Raw genomic sequence first — 25,585 nt, forward strand, 5'->3', positions numbered from 1 at the left:
ATGCTGTGCCAGCGTCTCATCACATCTTCCACTGCAATGTGACAGGAAATATTCTCAATTTCACATATTTGCTAGGTCAAATTTGCTACTAGTAGCCTAGGCATGTGGCCTTCTAGGGTGTGCTTTCTACCCAGGGTGGCATATATAATTAGGGCATCCAGGCCAGATACACAGGGTCACAATAGTTCAGGTATCAAGTAACTACACTTAACTTGGTTGGCTAGGAGGATGAGGAGCTTGTGGCCTAGGCCAAATTATGTCAGTGTATAACCATGTGTCACATAAAATTCTACTCGCCTCATGAGGCAAAAAGTCCAAGCACAGAAAGGGGGGGGCCCTGATTCTAAATGCCTTTTTTGATGTGAGGTAATTTTAAACAGTTTTTGGGTTGTACTTACTCATTTGCTACTGCTCCTCACGTGGCCGATCACCAAAATCGTGGAACATCTGGCGACATATGCGCCTCCATGACGCCTCCTTTCTTACCCGGTTGGCATAATGGTCCCAGATTTCCGGCCGCTCCTGCACTAATACAATCAGCATCTCCACATTGAGGAAATATGGCGCCATGATGCTGCAGGACTCCGTGGATGTCTGGAGCGTTTTTTGAGCTAATTAGCATGTCTAAGCTTCCTAATGATGGATTGGCCCATTTCCTGTCACCTGCCAAAAGACCTGCGTATTTCTCACAAGTCACACGTGTGGTCCGTGTGTAATCCGTATTTTTTGCGCACCCATAGACTTGCATTGGCGTACTACGGGCGTAGTACGCTGAGAATCGCAGCATGCTGCGATTGGCACGGACCGTAGAATACGGACGAGAAATATACGGCTGTTGGGAGCTGCCCCATAGAGAATCATTTGTCCGTGTGTAATGCATGCTTTTAACGCCTCTCACTCGTCCGTTTTTCACTCTAGTGTGACCCCGGCCTAATAGTGCCTCCAAAGCAAACATCCGAAATAATATGCACACATCAATTATAATCGAGGAGAGGTATGGGAAACTTCAGCAAGGCCATATGAAACAGCACAAAAATATAGATATGGGCTGAAAAGCCCTAGCCAGCTCACCAAACAGCCAGAGCACGGAACCTCATCTGGACTTCAACGAAGCGTTGATTGAAGACAAAAGAAGGATCGTTTCAGCTACTAAAAAACTTGCTTTATTAAAGTAAAATTTAAAATAACAGCATATCGGCTTTCTCCTCTCCAGCAAAAGGATGCGGTGGGGGGCACTAGAAACAGCTACGCGTTTCGATCCACTATGGATCTTTTTCACAGCTGTAGATTGATAGAGTAACACAAATCTTATACACATCAAGAGCCAATAGAAAATACACTTTCAGTCACATGATAAGACACTAAGGTCCTTTACACTTTTCTCAGAGAAAATGGAGATTTGAGTGATGCTGACAGATAAAATAACTATTTCACATTAATAACAAATACAAATAATTAAAAAAAAAAGAAAGAAAATATAGAAATAACCAACTAATAATGGTACATGATTTCAGTTCTCTTATTTAGACCATTACAATATCTGGACCCCAATCAAAAAATCCAGAAAGCCTCCCTTGTAAGAAGGCGCCTTTTCACATCTCCTCCACGTTTTAAATTTTTAATGCTTTCTATTCCCACTACAGACTTTGCATCCAGATTACCATTGTGGTGCATTAAAAAAAATGTTTTGAAGCCATAGAAATATTGCGTGTGTTTAAATTATTATTCTCTACATCCCTAATGTGCTCCTAAATCCGAGTTTTAAGTTTCCTTGTTGTGCAACCTATATAAAACAAGTTACAGATTTTACAATGTATTTTATAAACTACGTTTTCTGTATTGCAGTTAATAAATTGTTTTATGTTGTAAGTTTGAACATTATTGATATCACTAAATTTTTTAACCCTTTGTGTGTATCTCCACATTTTACATTTATTCTGACCACATCTTTAAAAACCTGTAGTTTTTAGCCAATTACCAGTGGATTGCGCTGATGAGAAAAAACCTGGAGAAACGATATCCCCAATTGTAAGAGCACGCCTAGCTATAATAATAATAATAATAATAATAATCTTTATTTATATAGCGCCAACATATTCCGCAGCGCTTTACAGTTAAACAGTTTCAAACACAACAGTCATAAGTAACAACGTTAACAATACAATAATTAAAGCGAAATAAGACGACCCTGCTTGTGGAGCTTACAATCTACAATGAGGTGGGGGAGATACAAAGCATAGGTTTGTATTTACAATGATGTATTTACAATGACGGTCCAGCCATCTTCAGGGGGTGGGGGTTAGATGGAGATAGTGAATGGGCTACACACACACAAACATAACATGACTTTGATTACTGAATGTGATAGGCCGCTCTGAACAAATGCGTTTTGAGCGAGCGCCTAAAACTATGCAAATTGTGGATGATCCTAATATCTTGGGGTAGAGCATTCCAGAGGATTGGCGCAGCACGGGAGAAGTCTTGGAGTCGGGAGTGGGAGGTACGGATTAGGGCAGAGGTTAGTCGAAAGTCATTTGCAGAGCGCAGCGGTCGGTTAGGCCGATAGACAGAAATGAGGGAGGAGATGTAAGGGGGTGCCGCACTGTGGAGAGCTTTGTGGGTGAGAACAAGTACTTTGAATTGTACCCTGTAATGAATTGGCAGCCAGTGTAACGACTGGCGAAGAGCGGACGCGTCTGAGTAACGATTAGCCAGATGGACAACCCTGGCTGCTGCATTAAGGATAGACTGGAGAGGGGAGAGTCGAGTGAGAGGGAGGCCAATTAATAGAGCATTACAGTAGTCCAGGCGGGAGTGGATCAGGGCGACAGTGAGAGTTTTTGTTGTTTCCATGGTGAGAAAAGGGCGGATTCTAGAGATGTTCTTTAGGTGTAAGCGGCATGAGCGGGCAAGAGATTGTATATGGGAGGTGAAGGAGAGATCGGAGTCGAACATAACACCCAGACAGCGTGCCTGCTGTCGGGGTGTTATTATGGTGCCACCCACAGAGAGGGAAATGTCAGATTTAGGGAGGTTAGTAGATGGTGGGAGCAGAAGAAGTTCAGTTTTGGAGAGGTTGAGTTTCAGATAGAGAGCAGACATGATATTGGAGACTGCAGACAGACAGTCAGTGGCGTTCTGTAGTACAGCGGAGGTAAGGTCAGGGGATGATGTGTACAGTTGTGTGTCATCAGCATAAAGATGGTACTGAAAGCCAAATCTGCTGATGGTCTGTCCAATTGGGGCCGTATAGAGAGAGAAGAGAAGGGGGCCAAGGACTGAGCCCTGAGGTACCCCAACAGTGAGAGGAAGAGGAGATGAAGTGGAGCCAGAAAACAGAACACTGAAGGAGCGGTCGGAAAGATAGGAGGAGAACCAGGAAAGAGCAGTGTCCTTAATGCCTAGTGACTGGAGCCTAGAGAGTAGGAGAGGATGGTCAACAGTGTCGAAAGCTGCAGAAAGGTCGAGAAGAATGAGCAGAGAGTGGTCACCATTACGTTTTGCTGTCAGAAGATCATTGGTCACTTTGATGAGTGTAGTTTCTGTCGAATGTAGGGGGCGGAAACCGGACTGCGAAGGGTCTAGGAGGGAGTGAGTGGAGAGGTAACGGGTAAGGCGTGAGTATAGCTATCACATTAGTGCCAGTTTGTAATAGTTTAACCAGAGTTTCATCCTCATATAAAATTAGTAAGCACTTATAAAAAATTTCCCTGATTTTATTTAATTGAAGACTGTATTCCAGACTGACAAACATTTTTTTTTATTTATATCCCCTCTCACTTTACTTTTGTTATTTGGTTCCAATAAACTAGTTCTGTCCCTATTATCTGTTCTTTTTTTTAGCTCTTTCTAGCATCCAATTTGGATAGCCGCGTTTTTTAGTTTTTTTATGTAAATCCTCAAATTCTTTATTTTTATCCTGTTCGTCTGTGCAGTTTCTCTTTAATCTAATATGTTCTCCAATGGGGATAGATCTATTAACATGTCTGGGATGTCCACTGTGGGCATGCAATATTGTATTACCTTTAATAGGTTTACAGTAAGTGCTAGATTTAATAATTAGTCCCACAATTCCCTGCAATTCCAAATCCAAAAATGCCATTTTAGTTTTTTCAATTAACTGGTATGGTAGATACATCGATGATACCCTAATTATTTGGGAGGGGGATGTATCTACAATACCAGTATTTATGAATTACATCAATTCTAATAATTATAACATCAAATTCACCCATAAAATTGAAAAAACTATGAAAAAAATTGAAAAAAAGGTTTGTCAGTCTTCAATTCAATAAAATCAGGGAAATTTTTTATAAGTGCTTACCAATTTTATATGAGGATGATAAAATATTACAAACTGGCACTAATGTGATAGCTAGGCGTGTTCCTACAATTGGGGACATCGTTTATTCAGGTTTTTTCTCATCAGCGCAATCCACTGGTAATTGGCTAAAAATCACTGGTTTTTACAGATGAGGTCAGAATAAATGCAAAATGTGCAGATACACACAAAGGGTTAAAAAAATGTAGTGACATCAATAATGATCAAACGTACAACATAAAACAATTGATTATCTGCAATACAGAAAACGTACCGTATTTTTCGCTTTATAAGACGCTATGGATTATAAGACGCATCCCAAATTTTGAGGAGAAAAATAGGAAAAAACTTTTTTTTTAATAAAATGGTGGTGTATCTTATAATCCATGCGTCTTATTGATTACCGGGGGTGGTGATGGAGGAGGCCGGAGTGGAACATTGCTGCTGGGATGAGGGGGTGTTTTGATGTGCAGCGTGCCGGTGTCTGATACTGCCGCCGCCCTCTGTCCCCTGATGCTTGCTGCCCCGGCGCTGTCCCTCAGTGCTTGTCACCACCACCGCGCTCTGTCCCCCGGTGCCTGCCACCACCGCCGTGCTCTGTCCCCCAGTGCTTGCCACCACTGCCGCGCTCTGTCATCCGGTTCTTACCGCCACCGCTGCGCTCTGTCCCGATTTCAGTGCCAAGATCGCCATCTGCGCATGTGCGGCGGCCAGTTTCCAGGAAGAAATCCACAGGAAAGCAGGCATGGAGCGGCAGAGACCCCCTACGTTGAATGGGACAGAGCGCGGCGGTGGCGGCAACCACTGGGGGACAGAGCGCGGCGGTGGTGGTAAGAACCGGGGGACAGCGCCACGGCAAGTACTGGACACCCTCAGCGGCAGCACAGAAAGGTATATCCTCTTTGTAAGACGCACCCCCATTTTCCTGTCAAATTTGGGGGAAAAAAGTGCGTCTTACAAAGCGGAAAATACGGTAGTTTATAAAATACATTGTAAAATCTATAACTTGTTTTATATAGGTTGCACAACAAGGAAACTTAAATCTCGGATTTTGGAGCACATTATGGATGTAGAGAATAATAATTTAAACACACGCAATATTTTTATGGCTTCAAAACATTTTTTAATGCACCGCAATGGTAATCTGGATGCAATGTCAGTAGTGGGAATAGAATGCATTAAAAATTTAAAACGTGGAGGAGATGTGAAAAGACGCCTTCTTACAAGGGAGGCTTTCTGGATTTTTTGCTTGGGGTCCAGATATCCTAATGGTCTAAATAAGAGAACTGAAATCATGTACCATTATTAGTTGGTTATTTCTATATTTTCTTTCTTTATTATTTGTTATTTATGTGAAATAATTATCTTATCTGTCAGCATAACGCAAATCTCCATTTTCTCTGAGAAAAGTGTAAAGGACCTTAGTGTCTTATCATGTGACTGAAAGTGTATTTTCTATTGGCTCTTGATGTGTATAAGATTTGTGTCACTCTAACAATCTGCAACTGTGAAAAAGATCCATAGTGGATTGAAACTCGTAGCTGTTTCCAGTGCCCCCCAGCGCATCCTTTTGCTGGAGAGGAGAAAGCCGATATGCTGTTATTTTAAATTTTACTTTAATAAAGCAAGTTTTTTAGTAGCTGGAACGATCCTTCTTTTGTCTTCAATCAACGCTTCGTTGAAGTCCAGACGAGGTTCCGTGCTCCGGCTGTTTGGTTGGTGAGCTGGCTAGGGCTTTTCAGCCCATATCTTTATATTTGTGCTGTTTTATATGGCAAATACCTGTTGACAGATTCCCTTTAAAATAACATCTCCTATGCAGAACTGTATTTATTTATCATGTTGATTTGTGTCTTGAAAAGTACATTCTTTAAGGCTATGTGCACACCGTGCGTATTCTGTTTAGGAATTTTCCGCGCAGAATTGACTAAATCCACAGGTCAAAAGACCTGCATTTTTCCTGCGGATTTAGTGCGGTTCAACTGCATGTTTTGTGCAGTTTTCCCATGTGGTTTTCCATCTGCGGATTTCTAGAATGGAGCAGGTGGAAAACTGCAGCAAAAGCGCACAAAAGAAGTGACATGCTGCTTTTTTCATTCCGCACCAAATCTGAGCGGAAAAAAGAGCAGCATGTGCACAGCGGATTTTGTTTCACATAGGCTTTAATGCTACTGTACATCACATGCAGTTCTGCTGCGTATACGCAGGGCCAAATCCGCTGCGTGTATGCAGCAGAATCCGCACTGTGTGCACATAGCCTAAATTTAGAGATACATTCATAGCTACATTAGAAATGCGGTTATTCCATTTGGTTCTAGTGATAAAATAGCCTAATTTATGCAGGGAAAGAATAATTTTACTCCATTAACTATAATGGGATTTGTAAAGTTTCTGTCATGTCTGCTAATTTGCAAAAAAAAAATTAGCTTTCCATGCTTTGCTATTCAAGTTAAAATAACATCATCTGCAACAGAGGCTCCTGCATGGCTTGTAATGCAAATGTGAACACAGCCTTAAGGACCCGTCACACGCTATAACGTCACTGGTTTTGTGACATAGCAGCGATATTGCTAGCAATATCGCTATGTGTGATACTTACCTCCGAACGACTCCGCCGCTGGTTATCGCTGATCGCGCGAGAACGTCCTGGGCTGTTTGTCGTCGTCTGCTTCCTGCTGTGGCGACGGGCGACGAGCGACGCGTGGACGCGGGCGGGAGGACGTCTTCATCGCCTCGTCTGACAGGTAAGTAGCGACTGCCACTATGTCGCTGTTGAGAACTAGCAAACACTTAGCGATGCACCAGCGATCCTGATCGTTGTCGGGATCGCTGGTGCATTGCTAAGTGTGACAGTACCTTAAACGTGCTGTCTGATTACCATATAACTAGAGCTGTGTGACATGCCTTAATAGCCTATATTTTCTTCTAAGTTTCCATTTAATTTATTTGGGTTCAGTTTTTTCTTCTTGTCATTTTCCCTTAGGGTATGAATGCATATGAATTTAATGGGCTATACATTATTGATTAAACTTGTCAGTCACACAGCTTGCTACAAAACTTATTACCATAAAAGAACCATGCTAAAAGAAAACTACAAATATGAATGATTAGTTTTAATTTAATTTTTTTTTCTTTTCACATTTTACCTTCATTTGTAGACTTGCTCCATACCGCGGTTGGTTTCCCGTAATCTCCAGTCTCTGCTGCTCCAACTTTGTCTATTTTTACACTTTTAAAAGTCTCAAGTCTTTATGGATAAGACGGACTGCGGCAACTACGAGCATGGATCTGACTATTGGCTTCATTGCAGGTAATAACAGAGCTGAATGTAAAATACCTACAGTGGCCTTTAACAGTTTGGGCACCCCTGGTCAAAATTACCGTATTTTTCAGACCATAAGAAGCACTTTTTTCCCAAAATTTTTTGGGGGAAAATGGGAGTGTGTCTTATAGTCGGAATATACTTACAAATCCTGTAGCGGCCCCGATGCAGCCTCACTTCAAAGGTGGTGGTGCTCTTTTGTATGGAAGTGGCAGGGCGTCAGCTGCTTTCTGTGCTGCGTAGGGGGCTTCGCTGGCATTTCGTCAAAAGCCCCGCAGCTCAGTTGCTGCCATGCGGTGGCCTCCGGGAAAATGGCCGCCGGGTCGGCGAATACTCAGGTTCAGATATCGGCAATGGGAGACAAAATCTCGTTGCCGAGATCTGAATCGGAGCATGCGCCGCCCCCGCCGGCCATTTTCCCAGAGGCCACCACATGGCAGCAACGAAGCTGCGGGGGCTTCCGGGCTTTGGCGAAATGCCAAGGGAGTCCCGCCGCCCCAGCACAGAGGGCCCCGCTGCCCCAGCTCAGAGCCCCACCTCCCCAGCACAGAACCCCGCCGCCCAACAGCACTGCGAACGCACAAAACACCGCCACCGCACCAGCCTGGGATGGGATTTCCCGTAGGCTTCCACACCAGCCTGGGCCACCGAACGACCTCTGTGACCATTCCTCCACCTGTGTCGATCCCTTCCCTGGTAAGCTGAATTCGGACTGTAAGACAGACCCCCATTTGACAGATTATTTTTTTCCCTATTTACCTTCTGAAAATTTAGGGTGTGTTTTATAGTCAAAAAAACTGTTATTGTGAACAGTTAAGCAAGTTGAAGATGAAATGATCTCTAAAAGGCCTAAAGGTAAAGATGACAAATTTCCTTTGTAATTTAGGCCAAAAAATATATATATTATCATTTTTTCTATTTTAAAAATTACAAGAAAGAAAATTGGCCTATTGAAAAGTTTGGGCACCCTGCATAGTTAGTACCTAGTTGACCCCTTTTTGCAAGTATCACAGCTTGTAAATGCTTTTTGTAGCCAGACAAGAGTCTTTCAATTCTTTTTTGAGGGATTTTCATCCATTTTTCCTTGGAAAATTCTTCCAGTTCTGTGAGATTCCTGGGTTGTCTTGCATGCACTGCAACTTTGAGGTCGAGCCACAGGTTTTCAATGATGTTCAGATCAGAGGACTGTGAGGGCCATGGTAAAACCTTCAGCTTGCGCCTTTTGAGGCAGTCTGTTGTGGATTTTGACGTGTGTTTAGGATCATTATCCATTTGTAGAATAAATCCTCTTTTTAACTTCAGCTTTTTTTTACAGATGATGTTGTGTGTACATTAAGAATTTGTTGAAATTTCATTGAATCCATTATTCCCTTTGTCCATGAAATGTTCCCGTGCCAATAGCTGTAATACAGCCTCAAAGCATGATTGATCAACCCCCATACTTAAATTGTTGGCGAGATGTTCTTTTCCTGAAATTCTGTGCCCTTTATTTCTCCACACAAACCTGTGATCATTGTGGCCACCTCAAAGCATGATTGATCAACCCGCATACTTAATTGTTGGAGAGATGTTCTTTTCCTGAAATTCTGTACCCTTTTTTTCTCCACACAAACCTGTGATCATTGTGGGCAAAGAATTCTATTTTAACCTTATCAGTCCACAGTGTCATGATCCCAATGCAGGTTTTTGAGCTGCACACCGGGGGTTAATGTCTGGAGCTCTGTGCAGGTTTTGACCTGCACACTTGGGGTTAATGATTGTGGCCTCTTTCTGGTTCTGGGAGAGCTTCATAAACCTTTGGGTAGCTTCAATCCCTGCCAGTTATACTTTTGCCTTTGGTCTAGTGTGCTGACCCCCGTGTGCCTGTTTATTGCTATAGCTTGTTTATATGGTTCTGACCCGATTCTGTTTCCCATTGTGAGTTTGCCTGTTGATTTTGTACTGCGTTATTATCTGTGTATGACCCATTGCCTGTGACCTGATTACTCTCTGCTCGCCCCTCTTGTACCTTGCAGCTATCTGTGTATTACTCATTGCCTGTGACCTGACCACTCTCTGCTCACCCCTCTGGTACCTTGCAGCTATCTCTGTGTGTGACTCATTGGCTACGTCCTGACTATTCTCACTGTCTATGCCCCTTGGTATACTCTGCTAGGTATTGTCTTGCAGCTCCTAGCTCTGTGGAGTTTAAGCCACGCCTCTAGCAGTCACGTGCTTCAGGCCCTGCAGCTCTGAAGTACGCATCTATTCGGTTGCTGCCCGCTCCACAGGTAGCTTTGAGCACGCTTTTGCTTACTCGGGGCACGCGCACTGGCTCAGTGAGCAAGTTCAGTGCGGTGTCTCTGACATTATAACTGGCCTACAATTTTTTTTTCTCTCCTCACTTCTGCAGCATGGACCCAATGTGTGCTTTATCTGAGCAGGTGAGAAGCTTGACTCAGTCACTGCAGGAGCTTAGTTTGGAACACCAAGCTCTGGCCCAGTCCCAACGGCGGGTTGAGGACTCAGTTCAGGGGGTACTTTCCGCTGGCTTCCAGCAGGTGGGGAATAGAGATGTCATTTTAGTCCCACCTGAATCCCCGGTTAAATTGCCAGATATATTTTCTGGTAACAAGGATGATTTCAGGGCATTTAAGGAGGGCTGTAAGCTTTTTTTTTCTTTGAGACCCCGCTCCTCTGGGGATGAGAAACAGAGGGTGGGGGTGGTGATGTCCCTGCTTAGGGGGTCCCCACAAGCCTGGGCATTCTCGCTTTCCTCTTCTGCCCCTGAGAGAATGTCTGTAGATGCATTTTTTGAAGCCTTAGGGCTTATTTATGATGAGCCTGATTGAGTGCGGTTGGCTGAGGACAAAGTGATGAGTGTCTGTCAGGGGGAGCACTCGGCCGAATGGTTCTGTACTGAATTCAGACGTTGGGCAGCGGAAATTTCCTGGAGTGACGCCGCCCTGCGGGGGCTGTTCCACAGAGGCCTGTGTGAACGTCTGAAGGATGCTTTGGCACTTCATCCTCCGCCTGACTCCCTGGAGGATGCCATGGTCCAAGCGGTTCGCATGGATCGCAGGCTGCGGGCTAGAGGCATTATGCAACGGGAAACGCCCTTATTCTTCAGTGGAGATGAGACCCAGACTCTTCCTATGGCTATGGAGGTGAACGCTGTCACCTGTGAGGGAAAGGAAAGAAGACGCCGCCGGGAAAAGTAGTTGTGCTTCTATTGTGGGAAATCTGGACATTGGAAGAAGGACTGCCCCTCCTGTCCGTCATCCTCCAAGATGGCGGGAAACGACTAGGTCTGGGTAGTAATCGAGGAGGCTACCAAGACCTTCAGGTACAATTATCCTCATGTGCAAAAATGGTGCTGCAGGTGGAACTGGAACTTGGTTATGGTCCTGTTCAGACTACTGCTTTTATTGACTGCGGTTCGGCTGTGAACCTGATTGATACCAAGGTTATGACTCTTTATAAGATAGGGACAGTCAGGCTTCATGATCCTGTTAAACTTGTGGCAATTGACTCATCTCCTCTTACCCAAGACGGTATCTGTTGCAGGTCTGAACTTTTTTCTCTAAAAGTGGGTTCCACTCATGTGGAGAAACTAAGTTGTCTGGTGCTAGATAACTTGCCTGCAGGACTGGTACTGGGGATGCCTTGACTTCAACGCCATAATCCTACCATTGATTGGGTTACAGGGGAAATCACTCAATGGGGATGCAATAGTAAATGTGGTAACCGGGGACATCTTGTTAACGCTGTTAAATCAGTGTCTGTGTCGTCTGTCGATCTGGAAGGTATTCCGGAGTACCTGAAAGATTTCGAAGACGTTTTTTCCGAAAGTGAGGCTGAGGCGCTGCCACCACATAGACCCTATGATTGTGCCATTGATTTAGTACCCGGAGCCAAGTTACCTAAGGCTCGATTGTTCAATTTGTCTGGGCCTGAGCGCCAAGCCATGTAGGAGTACATAGCTGAGAGTCTCCGCAAAGGGCATATCAGGCCTTCTGTGTCACCTGTGGCAGCAGGGTTCTTCTTTGTGAAGAAAAAAGATGGTTGTTTGTGGCCGTGCCTCGACTTTCGGGAACTGAACAAGATAATGGTTAGGAACTCTTACCCACTTCCCCTCATCCCAGACTTATGTAACCAGTTAGCTGGGGCCCAATGGTTCTCCAAGTTGGATCTGCGGGGGCCTACAATCTGATAAGGTTTCGGGAAGGGGACGAGTGGAAAACGGCATTCCTCACATCAGAGGGACTCTTCGAGAACCTGGTAATGCCATTTGGGTTAACTAATGCACCCGCTATTTTCCAAAACTTCATCAATGTTGTGTTTTCTGATCTGATAGGCTGTTTTGTTATTATTTATTTGGATGATATTTTGGTGTATTCCCCGGACTGTCAATCTCACTTGCAACATCTAAAGACTGTTCTCCAGAGACTCAGGGAGAACCAATTGTTCGCCAAATTGGAAAAATGTTTGTTTTTTGTACAGGAGTTGTCTTTTTTGGGGTTGATTGTGTCCTGTGAGGGGTTTCGTATGGATCCTAAGAAGGTGCTGGCGATCGCTGACTGGGCTCAGCCTCGAGATCTCAAGGGGCTCCAGCGCTTCTTAGGATTTGCGAACTATTACCGGAGATTCATTAAAGGTTTCTCACAAGTGGTTAAACCACTCACGGATCTTACCCAGAAGGGAGCTGATGTAAAAAATTGGTCTGTACTCGCTAAGGAATCCTTCTCAGCAATTAAGAAATGTTTTATGTCTGCCCCGGTGTTGGTGCAACCTGACCCGTCCAAACCATTCATTGTGGAGGTGGATGCTTCTGAAGTGGGGGTGGGGGCTGTGCTGTCCCAGGGTCCGGCCACCCTTACCAATCTCAAACCCTGTGCCTTCTTCTCCAAGAAGTTCTCTTCAGCTGAGAAAAACTATGATGTAGGCAATAGAGAACTTCTTGCGGTCAAGCTGGCATTTGAGGAATGGAGGCACTTTTTGGAAGGGGCGGCTCACCCTATCACGGTTGTCACGGATCACAAAAATTTGGCATACCTTGAATCTGCTAAGAGGCTTACTCCTAGACAGGCCCGTTGGTCACTTTTTTTTTCACGATTTCAGTTCTCAATTACTTTTCGACCAGGATCCAAAAATGTTAAAGCGGATGCCCTGTCCAGAAGTTTTGATCCAATGTCTCCCCCTGAGCCGCCGTCCTCCATTCTTCCCCCAGGGGTGGTAGTGGCGGGGGTCTCATCTGAGTTGGAGCAAGAAATCCTAAGGGCTCAGGCCCTATCTCCGGCAACCAGGCCAAGCGATAAACTGTTTGTTCCAGATTCATTGCGACCTAGACTTCTGCAGGAGTTTCATGATTCTAGGCTGAGTGCTCATCCAGGTATCACGGCCACTAGAGAGGCAGTAACCAGGGGTTTTTGGTGGCCTTCATTAAGGGCCGATGTCAAGGAATTTGTTTCTGCTTGTGGCATGTGTGCCCGTTCCAAAAGCTCGTATAACCGACCGGCTGGGGAACTCATACCTTTACCGGTCCTGATAGGCCATGGACTCATCTTTCCATGGATTTTATTACCGGTCTTCCACCTTCCAGGGGCAATACCGTGATCTGGGTGGTGGTGGACAGGTTTTCTAAACAGGCCCATTTCATTCCCTTGGCATTACCTTCAGCAGAAACATTGTCAAGGTTGTTTGTGCAGCATGTGGTCCGATTGCATGGGGTACCCCTGAATGTTGTGTCTGACAGAGGTGTGCAGTTTGTGGCCAAATTTTGGAGGGCGTTCTGTATGAAATTGGGCATCTCACTCTCCTTCTCGTCGGCATATCACCCGGACAGCAATGGTCAGACGGAACGCACCAATCAATCCCTGGAACAAATTCTCAGGTGTCTGACCTCCGCCAGACAGGAGGATTGGTGTGATGCGTTACCGTTGGCTGAATTTGCTTTTAACAACCGGGTGAGTCAGTCCACCAACATGTCCCCATTCCTGATTAACTATGGCTATAATCCGCATTTTGGGGAGTTTTCTCGGGTGGATTCCGGTTGTCCAGGAGCAGAGGGGTCTGTTCAACGGTTAAAAAACCTCTGGGCTGAAGTCCGGCGTAATATCTCTCGGGCCCAGGGGAGATACAAATATTTTGCGGACAAAAAGAGAGCCTCGGGAGACATGTTTTAGGTGGGAGAGAAGGTTTGGCTCTCCACGCTTAACATCAACTTGAAGGTACCATCAGTTAAGTTGGGACCAAAGTTCATTGGTCCGTACGAGATTATGGAGATAGTCAACCCTGTTGCATATAGGTTGCGTCTCCCCGCCTCCTTAAAAATATCTAATGTGTTCCATAAGTCTCTGTTGAAACCAGCAGGATCTGTCAAAGAGAACTCTGAGACTGTTGTTCCTCCAGTGCTGGTGGAGGGTCAATTGGAGTATGAGGTCGGACATATTGTGGACTCTCGGCGGGTGCGCCGCTCTTTGCAGTACCTGGTCCACTGGAAGGGATATGGACCAGAAGAGCGCTCATGGGTCCCTGCTCATTCGGTACATGCGGATCGCCTGGTTCGGGCGTTCCATGCCAAGTACCCGGGGAAGCCTGGGGGTCCAGAGGCCCCCCCGTTGAGAGGGGGGTACTGTCATGATCCCAATGCAGGTTTTTGAGCTGCACACCGGGGGTTAATGTCTGGAGCTCTGTGCAGGTTTTGACCTGCACACTTGGGGTTAATGATTGTGGCCTCTTTCTGGTTCTGGGAGAGCTTCATAAACCTCTGGGTAGCTTCAGTCCCTGCCAGATATACTTTTGCCTTTGGTCTAGTGTGCTGACCCCCGTGTGCCTGTTTATTGCTATAGCTTGTTTATATGGTTCTGACCCGATTCTGTTTCCCGTTGTGAGTTTGCCTGTTGATTTTGTACTGCGTTATTATCTGTGTATGACCCATTGCCTGTGACCTGATTACTCTCTGCTCGCCCCTCTTGTACCTTGCAGCTATCTGTGTATTACTCATTGCCTGTGACCTGACCACTCTCTGCTCACCCCTCTGGTACCTTGCAGCTATCTCTGTGTGTGACTCATTGGCTACGTCCTGACTATTCTCACTGTCTATGCCCCTTGGTAACTTTGTCTCGCAGTTACTCTGCTAGGTATTGTCTTGCAGCTCCTAGCTCTGTGGAGTTTAAGCCACGCCTCTAGCAGTCACGTGCTTCAGGCCCTGCAGCTCTGAAGTACGCATCTATTCGGTTGCTGCCCGCTCCACAGGTAGCTTTGAGCACGCTTTTGCTTACTCGGGGCACGCGCACTGGCTCAGTGAGCAAGTTCAGTGCGGTGTCTCTGACACACAGGACTTGTTTCCAAAATGGCTTGTTCAGATGTTCAGGCTTGTTCAGATGTTCTTTTGAATACTTTTGACTCTGAATTTTATGATGAGGATGCAGGAAAGGTTTTCTTCTGATTATTCTTCCATGAAAGCCATATTTGTGCAGGTGTCAGAGTCTGCTACATCTTTTTGAAGGTCTTTTGCAGTCAAGCAGGGGATCTGCTTGCTCTTCTAGCAATCCTACAAGCAGCTGTCACTGAAATTTTGCTTGGTCTTCCAGACTCTTTTTTTCATCTTATGTTCCTATTAGCTGCCATTCTGACACTGGACGTACTATCCCGTCCACGTGACCCGAGCCCGTATGACCATGGACGGGAAGGTACGTCATTGCGATCCGTTGCACTCATGGGGGGAGTGCAGCTGATCGCGGCTTATTATCACAGCTGACACCCAGCACTATGTGCTGACCGGGGCGGCACATTAACCCCTGGCACACTGCGATCAAACATTATTGCAGTGTACTGGGGGCATAGGGAAGAATCGCGCAGGGAGGGGGCTCCCTGCATGCTTCCCTAAAACCCCCGGAGCAACACGACGTGTTCGCGTTGCTCCGAGGGCCTCCTCCCTGCAGGCCCCCGGATCCAATATGGCCACAGGGGCCTTCAGGGTCCTGCCAGGGAGGCGACTTTCTCAGTACCTGCTGAGAGCAGGCCCTGAGAAAGGCTCCTGCAGTGCCTGTCAGATCGCTGATCTGACACAGTGCACTGCAAGGTGTGAGATCAGCGATCTGACACAATATAGTAATGTCCCCCCCGGGACAAAATAATAAAGTAAAAAAAGTAAAAAAAAAATTTTGAAAAAAATCCTAAATAAATAATAAAAAAATTCCCTAATAAATTCTTTTTTTGTAAATAATAAAAAATAAAAGTACACATATTTAGTATCGCCGCGTCTGTAATGACCCACCCTATAAAACTGGCCCACTAGTTAACCCCTTTAGTGAACCACTTAAAAAAAAAAACAAGGCAAAATACAATTCTTTTATCATACTGCCAATCAAAAAGTGCAATAACACGTGATCAAAAAGACGAATATAAATAAACATGGTACCGCTGAAAACGTCATATTGTCCTGCAAAAAACGAGCCGCCATACAGCATCATCGGCGAAAAAGTAAAAAAGTTATAGCTCGCAGAATAAAGCGATGCAATAGTAATATTTTTTATATAAAATTGTTTTTTTTGTATAAAAGCACCAAAATATTAAAAAATGATATAAATAAGGTATCGCTGTAATCGTACTGACCCGAATAATAAAACTGCTTTATCAATTTTACCACACGCGGAACGGTATAAACATCCCCCCAAAAGAAATTCCTGAAATGCTGGTTTTTGTTCATTCTGCGTCCCAAAAATCGGAATAAAAAGCGATCAAAAGATGTCACGTTCCCAAGAATGGTACCAATAAAAACGTCAACTCGTCCCGCAAAAATAAGACCTCACATGACTCTGTGGGTCAAAATATGGAAAAAGCTCTCAAAATGTGGTGATGCAAAAAGTATTTTTACAATAAAAAGCATCTTTTAGCGTGTAACAGCTGCCAAACATAAAAACCCGGCATTAATAGTAAATCAAACCCCCTTTATCACCCCTTTAGTTAGGGAAAAATAATCAAATAAAAAAAATGTATTTATTTCCATTTTCCCATTAGGGTTAGGGTTAGGGCTGAGATTAGGGTTAGGGGTGTGTTGGGGTTAGGGTTGGAGTTAGAATTGGAGGGTTTTCCACTGTTTAGGCACATCAGGGACTCTCCAAACGCAACATGGCATCTGATCTTAATTCCAGCCAATTCTGCGTTGAAAAAGTCAAACGGTGCGCCTTCCCTTCCAAGCTCTGCCATGCCCCATGCCATGTGATTTACCCCCACATATGAGGTATCAGCCTACTCAGGACAAATTGCACCACACCTTTTGGGGTCCAATTTCTCCTGTTACCCTTTGGAAAATACACCATGTTCCAAATTACTACGCAAATTATATTTTTCTCTGATTTTCCTAAGTGGTCAGTGCAAATGACAGTCAGTCTAATAAAAGTCATCACAGCTGTACGTTATAAACTTATATGAAGCCCATGGGGGTTTAAAGTTCTCACCACACATCTAGATAAGTTCCTTGGGGGGTCTAGTTTCCAAAATGGTGTCATTTGTGTGGGGTTTCCACTGTTTAAGCACATCAGGGGCTCTCCAAATGCGATATGGCATCAAGCCAATTCTGTGTTGGAAAAGTCAAATGGCGCTCATTCCCTTCCGCACACCGCCATGCGCCCAAACAGTGGTTTACCCCCACATATCAGCGCACTCAGGACAAATTGCCCAATAACTTTTGGGGTCCTTGTTTCCCTTGGGAAAACAAAAATTGGGGGTGAAAAGAAAATTTTTGTGGAAAAAATATGATTTTTAATTTTACGGCTGTATGTTATAAACTTCTGTGAAGCCCTTGGGGGGTGCAGAATTCTCACCACATATCTAGATAAGTTCCTTGGGGGGGTCTAGTTTCCAAAATGGGGTCACTTTTGGAGGGTTTCCACTGTTTAGGCACATCAGGGGCTCTCCAAATGTGAACCACCGTAAAGAAAACCCAAGGCTTTTTTTTTTTTTTAAACAATAGAGTAAATATATGTAGACAAATATAACTGACAGCACCTAGAACAAGGTAGGTTTTGAAAAAACGGTACAGACCATCTCAGAAAAAGAGGGAAATATTAAATATAAGCCCTCTTGAATACCAGTAAAAACAATATTTTTATTTGACAAAAATATATGAAAGTAGTCCTATTGCAATAAAGGGCTACAAAGACGACATAATTAATAGGTTGGTTTTGTTTTTTGTTATACACTATCACCACCCAACCACAAACACACAAAAAAAAAGCTGAATAGCCAATAGAGTTTATATGTCTTGGAGGAAAAAAGCACCTGCTTCTAAATTGAAGCAGTGTGAACTATAATATAGCTCACTAAACTTGGTGAAAACATTGTCTCAAAAAATGCCCATAAAAAACTGACCCTCAATAAGAGGTATTCTTCGCCAGCTAGTCATCCCGTAGAATGGGCCATATAAAAGTACTAGATGGCCAAGAATTCCACTACCTGGATGTAATATGCCTAGTCTAGAAGCTTTTCCTCAAGCAATAAAGAACGTGGGCTTTTACAATGAAATGCACATAAGCTTGATGTACAAATATGCTATGGCTACTAAGCTAGTAAATATCTGAACATGCTTAGTAATTTATAGTCCCTATAAAATACAGGAATGCTATATCACAGTTTTGGTCTTTGGTACAATCAATCCCAAGACCATAAGAAAGAAAGCATTCCCAGAAAAGACCATAATAGGTTACTTATCTGAATCCAATCCCAATAGCATCGTCCCTACGCGTTTCACCCCCTCCCAGTGTCAGGGCTCATCAGGGGACCACAATTAAGGAGTAATCCATAATGGCATGGCTGTTGAATGTGGGTGAAAAAAAGCCAGCTCAGTATCTCTTTATAAGACAAATATTGTAATGACCCTAAAACTCCCTCTAGACTCAAATGAATTCCCACACAGAAACCAAGTAAAAGGAGGCTCATTTATTACATGTAATGTGGCTTGTCTTCCGTTCTGTGGGACGCACGCTAGGAATAGTAACCAAGCCTCACACGCATTCAGATACGTCAGTCTCAGGGTTTCCTCCCATTTCCGGGAGCAGATGCAAAATCACCCCTACTGACATGTGCACTGAAAGTCCCCATATAGCTAGAGCGCAGAGGCAATTTCAGACATGCGCGCTAAAGGGCTTATCAAAACCTTCAGGGCTGCAGAGCGCAAGTGCGATTAATCGTCACTGACATGCACAGTGGCAATACCGCTGTTCATAATCTACTTAATGCTGCCAATGCGCAGTGGTAATGCCACCGCTTATAATGTACTTAACACTGCCAGATGACAATTCCTAACATACGCACAAGAAGGACCACTTCTCACATTGGCACAGAGCCACATGATGTCATCGCGCGCTCACTGTGTGCAAGGCAGAGCAGGAGACAGGAGACAGCAGGGAGCAGCGCGGGCACAAGGACAGGTGAGGAGGTTTTTTTTCCTTTCTTTTTTTTAAAAATATATCGCTGTGTGTGCTGGACTGTGGGGCCACTCTCGGGGGGGTGTATATACCATGTGGGGCTGGGCTGTATATACCGTGTCGGGCTGGGCTATATACCATATGGGGCTGGGCTATATATACCATGTGCGTCTGGGCTGTGTATACCATGTGGTGCTGGGTTATATACCATATGGGGCTGGGCTGTATATACCATGTGCTGGGCTGTATGTACCATGTGCAGCTGGGCTGTATGTACCGTGCGGGGCTGGGCTGTATATACCATGTGTGCCTGGGCGCTATATACTATGGTGCTGGGCTGTATACCATGTGTGGCTGGGCTGTATATATCATGTGGGGCTGGGCTGTATATACCATGTGGGGCTGGGCTGTATATACCATGTGGGGCAGGGCTGTATATACCATGTGGGGCAGGGCTGTATATACCATGTGTGGCTGGTCGCTATATACTATGGTGCTGGGCCGTATACCATGTGTAGCCAGGCTATATATACCATGTGGTGCAGGGCTGTATATACCATGTGGGGCAGGGCTGTATATACCAGGCGGGGCTGTATATACCATGCGGGGCTGGGCTATATATACCATGTGGTGCTGGGCTATATATACCATGTGGTGCTGGGTTATATACCATGTGGTGCTGGACTGTATACCATGTGGAGCTGGGCTATATACCATGGTGGGGCTTTGCTACATACTATGCGACTATGTTATATACCATGGGGGTACATTTTACATTATATTCTATGGGGGAGGCTATTATATAATTTGGGGGCTGCATTATATTCTATGGGGAGGTGGGCTGTATTATATTCCATTTGGGGTTACATTATTGCATCATACTCTGAGGGGGCTACATTATACTATATGAGGGGGCTACATTGTATTCTATAGGGGGCTGCATTATATTCTGTAGGGTGCTAGATTATATTGTATGGGGGCTTCATTATACTTTATGAGGGGGCTACATTATATTTTATGGGGCTGTATTATACTATATGAGGAGGGCTACATTGTATTCTATGGAGGGGCTACTGTTGTGAATTCGCTTTCTGGCCTACCTCTGGTTACTAGTGAAGGTAGTGGAGGTGGTTATATTGACAGAGGGGTCGCAAGTTCTCTTTCCGGGCTCCTTCTGGTAGTTACTGGACGTAATGGAGCTGATCTAATTAACAGAGGCCTGCCACCTGATAATGAGGAGGATGACTGGATTTAAGACAGCCAACTCCCTCTATCCCTGCTGGTGATTTTTTTCCTGCCTCCTGAGGTCTTAGTTTCCAGCTCAGTCCCTGCATGCTCAGCTACGTGTTCTTTTGCTATTGTTCACATTTGATCTGGTTTTGTCTATTTCAGTTTTGTGTGGGTCAGCCAGCTCCAGCTGGGGCTGTGCTGAATTTCCATCCTTATGTTACTGCTTGTGCCAGTTTGTTTTTGTCACTTATTAGATTGGCCTCTTTTTGCTCTGCTTTCAGAATATACCAGAGTGCTGATATAGTGGGCGAAGTCTAGTGACTTCAGTATTTTTCTATCAGACGTGTTGGCCATTTTTTGCGTGATTGCAGACAGAGTCTTTCCTTTCCTGTCCTGTCTAGTTAGTGTGGGCCCCATTGTTTGCTCAGTCTATTTCCCTACCTGCCTTTGTGTTTTCATCTTGTCTCCCCGCAATATATGTTTGGGGGCTACCTATTCCTTTAGGGTCTGCTCTGGGGCAGTTTAGATTTCCCCTTTCTTGCTTCAGGCTTATTTAGTTCTCCGGCTATGTCGAGGCTTCTAGGATCATCGTAGGTACGCTCCACAGCTACTGCTAGTTGTGTGGATAGGATCAGGGGTCTGCAATCCACTTAGTTACCAACCTCTCTGGTTTTCTGTAGCTTAGCTTGGTCTTGCTTTCCTTCTCGGTGACCCAATCATAGCAGACTACATTATACTATAGAAGGGGCTGCATTATGTTCTATGGGGGGCTGCAATATACTCTGAGGGGGCTGCCATATATTCTATGGAGGGGCTGCATTATACTATATGAGGGGGGCTGCATTATATACTATGGGGGGTTAAATTATATTCTGTGGAGTGGCTGCATTATACTCTGTGGGGTAGCTGCTTTATGCTCTAAGGGGTGGCTGCATTATATTATAAGAGGGGGGATGCATTATATTCTATGGTGGGCTACATTATATTGTATTGCAAGGCTGAATTATACTCTGTGGGGTGGCTGCATTATGCTCTATGAGGTGGCTGCATTATACTATATGTGGGCTGCATTATACTGTATCGAGGACTATGGGGAATACATTATGTGAAGAACTATGGGGTGCATTATACTATGGGAAGTGAATTGTACTACATGGATGACTATGGTGGTGCATTATACTATATGGAGCACTGAGGCGTGTATTATACTATATGGAGGACTATGGGCACATTATATTATATGGAGGACTATGGGGTGTAAACTGTAGATATGCTGCTGATAACATGATACTGTATGGTGATCTGTTAGTGATCCATTAGTCATCGTTCTGTCTCCATCATTCTTTCTCAGACAGTGGAAAGAGGCCAGGAAACAAGTGTTGAATGATTTCAATATTGTCGATTATACTCATTTAGCGGCCTGAACTCAGCGCATGTAACTACAACTGAAATGCTTCTGTGTGATGTGCAATATGTTAGCATTTGGGGTCCCACTTTAAACTTTGCCTAGGGCCCTACTTTGCCTAAAACCGGCCCTGCATATAAGGTGCCACTGGTGTAATGCCAGAAGTAGCGGACACCAGCAGATAGCTACGTCCTTCCTTAATAGGAATGCATCCATATGTTACCTATTTCTAAAAGGGTCACTATCCATTCATATCCATAAAAAAGAAAACCAAAAGAGGGGGGTGTGGGTAATAATGGATGTGTATCGACCTGTCCCACTTGACATTAAAAGCTCATCCACTATTTAGATCAAAACATACTCACCACTTCCCAAATATAAAATAGTTCACCCATACAGATAAGTAATATCGGGTGTCAGAAATATAGAGAGGGTATCGGCCCAGAACCAATAGAACACCCTCTTCGTGAAAGTGCATGTCCAAATCGCAGATATAATGATACCCAGTGGCGGATTATAATGAGGTCAATTTGGGCAGTTACCCCGGGCCCAGTGGGGTTAAGGGGCCCACAGCCCAGGCCAGTAAATTGCCCCATTATAATCCGCCACCGCGCAGGGCCGGATTATAGGCAGGGCAGGCGGGGCTTCAGCCCGGGGGCCCCCACCACAAGAGCTTCTAAGGGGGCCCCCACCACATTCCTGCTGGCTGCTGCAATGGCACTCCATCTTCTCCCCACCTAAAAGTGATTGACCGTGGGGGCGGCATTATGTGCTCTGCTACCAGCAGCATCTACAAGTAGCGTGAACGCTGATGCTGCTGGTAGCGTGCAAAGGCTTGTGATGAGATCACAGGAGGGAAGGTGTCAGGGCCCCCGATCATGTGACCCCTGTCTCCTCCCCTCCTGTGACCTCATCACAGGTCCTGTGCGCACAGCACAGAGCACTGAGAGCAGCCATGTATGTGGAGTGCGGCTCTGCGGGTGGAGGTCGGTGCTGGAGGCCCCATTATTCTCTGTGGAGTGCGGCTCTGCGGGTGGAGGTCGGTGCAGGAGGCCCCATTATTCTCTATGTGGAGTGCGGCTCTGCGGGTGGAGGTCGGTGCAGGAGGCCCCATTATTCTCTATGTGGAGTGCGGCTCTGCGGGTGGAGGTCGGTGCTGGAGGCTCCATTATTCTCTATGTGGAGTGCGGCTCTGCGGGTGGAGGTCGGTGCAGGAGGCCCCATTATTCTCTATGTGGAGTGCGGCTCTGCGGGTGGAGGTCGGTGCCGGAGGCTCCATTATTCTCTATGTGGAGTGGGGCTTTGCGGGTGGAGGTCGATGCTGGAGGCCCCATTATTCTCTATGTGGCGTGCGGCTCTGCGGGTGGAGGTCGGTGCTGGAGGCCCCATTATTCTCTATGTGGAGTCCGGCTCTGTGGGTGGAGGTCGGTGCTGGAGGCCCCATTATTCTCTATGTGGAGTGCGGCTCTGCGGGTGGAGGTCAGTGCTGGAGGCCCCATTATTCTCTATGTGGAGTGCGGCTCTGCGGGTGGAGGTCGGTGCCGGAGGCCCCATTATTCTCTATGTGGAGTGCGGCTCTGCGGGTGGAGGTCGGTGCCGGAGGCTCCATTATTCTCTATGTGGAGTGCGGCTCTGCGGGTGGAGGTCGGTGCAGGAGGCCCCATTATTCTCTATGTGGAGTGCGGCTCTGCGGGTGAAGGTCGGTGCCGGAGGCTCCATTATTCTCTATGTAGAGTGTGGCTCTACGATTCGTGACCCCCGTCACGTGACGAGGGGGGCCCACAGAGTCTGAACTGCCCCGGGCCCTGGCTACCCTTAATCCACCCCTGATGATACCGCAACAAAAAAACAAAATTAGTTCAACAAAATTAGTTCAAAAATGGACAAAAAGGTAAATCTATCCCAAATACAGAAACAAATACGGCTCAGATAAAATAGGTAAAATTTTGTTGCTCATTAATGCCTCCAGGGCTCATACTCTGCAACCAAAAGATCCAGTGGCATTCCCTCTGGAGGATCTTTTTGTCCCAATCTCCTTGTCTAATTGATGGATGGACCACCTCTATGACTTTAAATGTGATCTCATCTGGATTACCATTGTGTTGGGAATTAACGTCTCACCAGGGGGCTGTCTCTTTTTCCTGATATCCCACAGGAAAAAAAAAAAATACGTTTTTTATTGGCATTTTTTGAGACAATGTTTTCACCAAGTTTAGTGAGCTATATTATAGTTCACACTGCTTCAATTTAGGAGCAGGTGCTTTTTTCCTCAAAGACATATAAACTCTATTGGCTATTCAGCTGTTTTTTTGTGCTTTTTTGTGTGTTTGTGGTTGTGTGGTGATAGGTTGGTTTTGTTTTTTGTAATATACTATTAATTATGTCGTCTTTGTAGCCCTTTATTGCAATAGGACTACTTTTATATATTTTTGTCAAATAAAAATACTATTTTTATTGGTATTCAAGAGGGCTTATATTTGATATTCCCCTTTTTTTCTGAGATGATCTGTACCGTTTTTTTTCAAAACCTACCTTGTTCTAGGTGCTGTCAGTTATATTTGTCTACATATATTTACTCTATTGTATCAAAAAAAAATTTAAAAAAAGGCCTTCGGTTTTCTTTATGGTGGTTCAACTGAGTATACCCATATTTTAGCAAATGCTTTAGGTGTTCTAATTGATTCCTTTCCAAACGTGACATGGCGTCCGATCTCTATTCCAGCCTATTTTGAAAAAGTCAAACGGCTCTCCTTCCGTTCCGAGCGCTGCCATGCGCAGAAACAGTGGTTCCCCCCACATATCAGGTATCAGCGTACTCAGGACAAATTGCACAATAACTTCTGCAGTCCAATTTCTCCTGTTACCCTTGGTAAAATATAAACAATTGGAGCTGAAGTAATTTTTTTGTGAAAAAAGTTAGGCTGGTTTCACATTAGCGCATTTTATGCGCGCGCACGGCCGGGGGTAGCTCCGCCCCCGAGCCGGCTCTCTGCCCGGCGTGCCCGCCCCTTCCTTGTAGCGCCGCCTCCTAGCGGACAGCGGCGCCTGCGATCGGCGCACCCTATCTTTAGCATAGGGTGCGCCGATCGTGCGCAGGTCGTGCGCTAGTTGCGCTTTGACCTGCGCTGCGCACTTATGACGGTGCGCCGTGCGCGCCAAAATCCGAAAAGTTCGATTTTGGCGCGCACGGCGCACCGTCAAAAGTGCGCAGCGCAGGTCAAAGCGCAACTAGCGCACGACCTGCGCACGATCGGCGCACCCTATGCTAAAGATAGGGTGCGCCGATCGCAGGCGCCGCTGTCCGCTAGGAGGCGGCGCTACAAGGAAGGGGCGGGCACGCCGGGCAGAGAGCCGGCTCGGGGGCGGAGCTACCCCCGGCCGTGCGCGCGCATAAAATGCGCTAATGTGAAACCAGCCTTAAATGTTCATTTTTTTTTTAAACATTCAAAAAATTGCTGTGAAGCACCTGAAGGGTTAATAAACTTCTTGAATGGGGTTTTGAGTACCGTCAGGGGTGCAGTTTTTAGAATAGTGTCACTTTTGGGCATTTTCTATCATATAGACCCCTCAAAGTGACTTCAAATGTGATGTGGTCCTTTAAAAAAATGATGTTGTAAAAATGAGAAATTGCTGGTCAACTTTTAACCCTTATAACTTCCTAACAAAAAAAAATTTAGTTACAAAATTGTGCTGATGTAAAGTAAACATGTGGGAAATGTTACATATTAAGTTTTGGTGTGCCATATCTCTGTGATTTAGGGGCATAAAAATTCAAAGTTGGAAAATTGCAAAAGTTTCAAAATTTTCACCAAATTTCCATTTTGTTTCACAAATAAACGCAAGTTCTGAAATTTTACCACTATCATGAAGTACACTATGTCATGAGAAAACAATGT

At 45.2% G+C, this 25,585-nt stretch overlaps 1 protein-coding gene across 10 annotated transcripts in view; it reads left to right on the forward strand.

Moving 5' to 3' along the window:
* The window catches only part of SLC25A17 (solute carrier family 25 member 17), a 470,764-nt gene that overhangs the window by 353,113 nt on the left and 92,066 nt on the right, over positions 1-25,585 (forward strand). For all 10 annotated transcript variants that reach the window (XM_073558023.1, XM_073558022.1, XM_073558025.1 and 7 more), the window contains one exon: positions 7,480-7,631. In XM_073558023.1, coding sequence (XP_073414124.1) covers positions 7,480-7,631 — 152 coding nt within the window. The remainder of the gene's footprint in view (positions 1-7,479; positions 7,632-25,585) is intronic.

This window comes from Dendrobates tinctorius, unplaced genomic scaffold, assembly GCF_039654945.1.
Source record: "Dendrobates tinctorius isolate UK_male_01 unplaced genomic scaffold, ASM3965494v1 ptg000012l, whole genome shotgun sequence".
Classification (NCBI taxonomy): domain Eukaryota; kingdom Metazoa; phylum Chordata; class Amphibia; order Anura; family Dendrobatidae; genus Dendrobates; species Dendrobates tinctorius.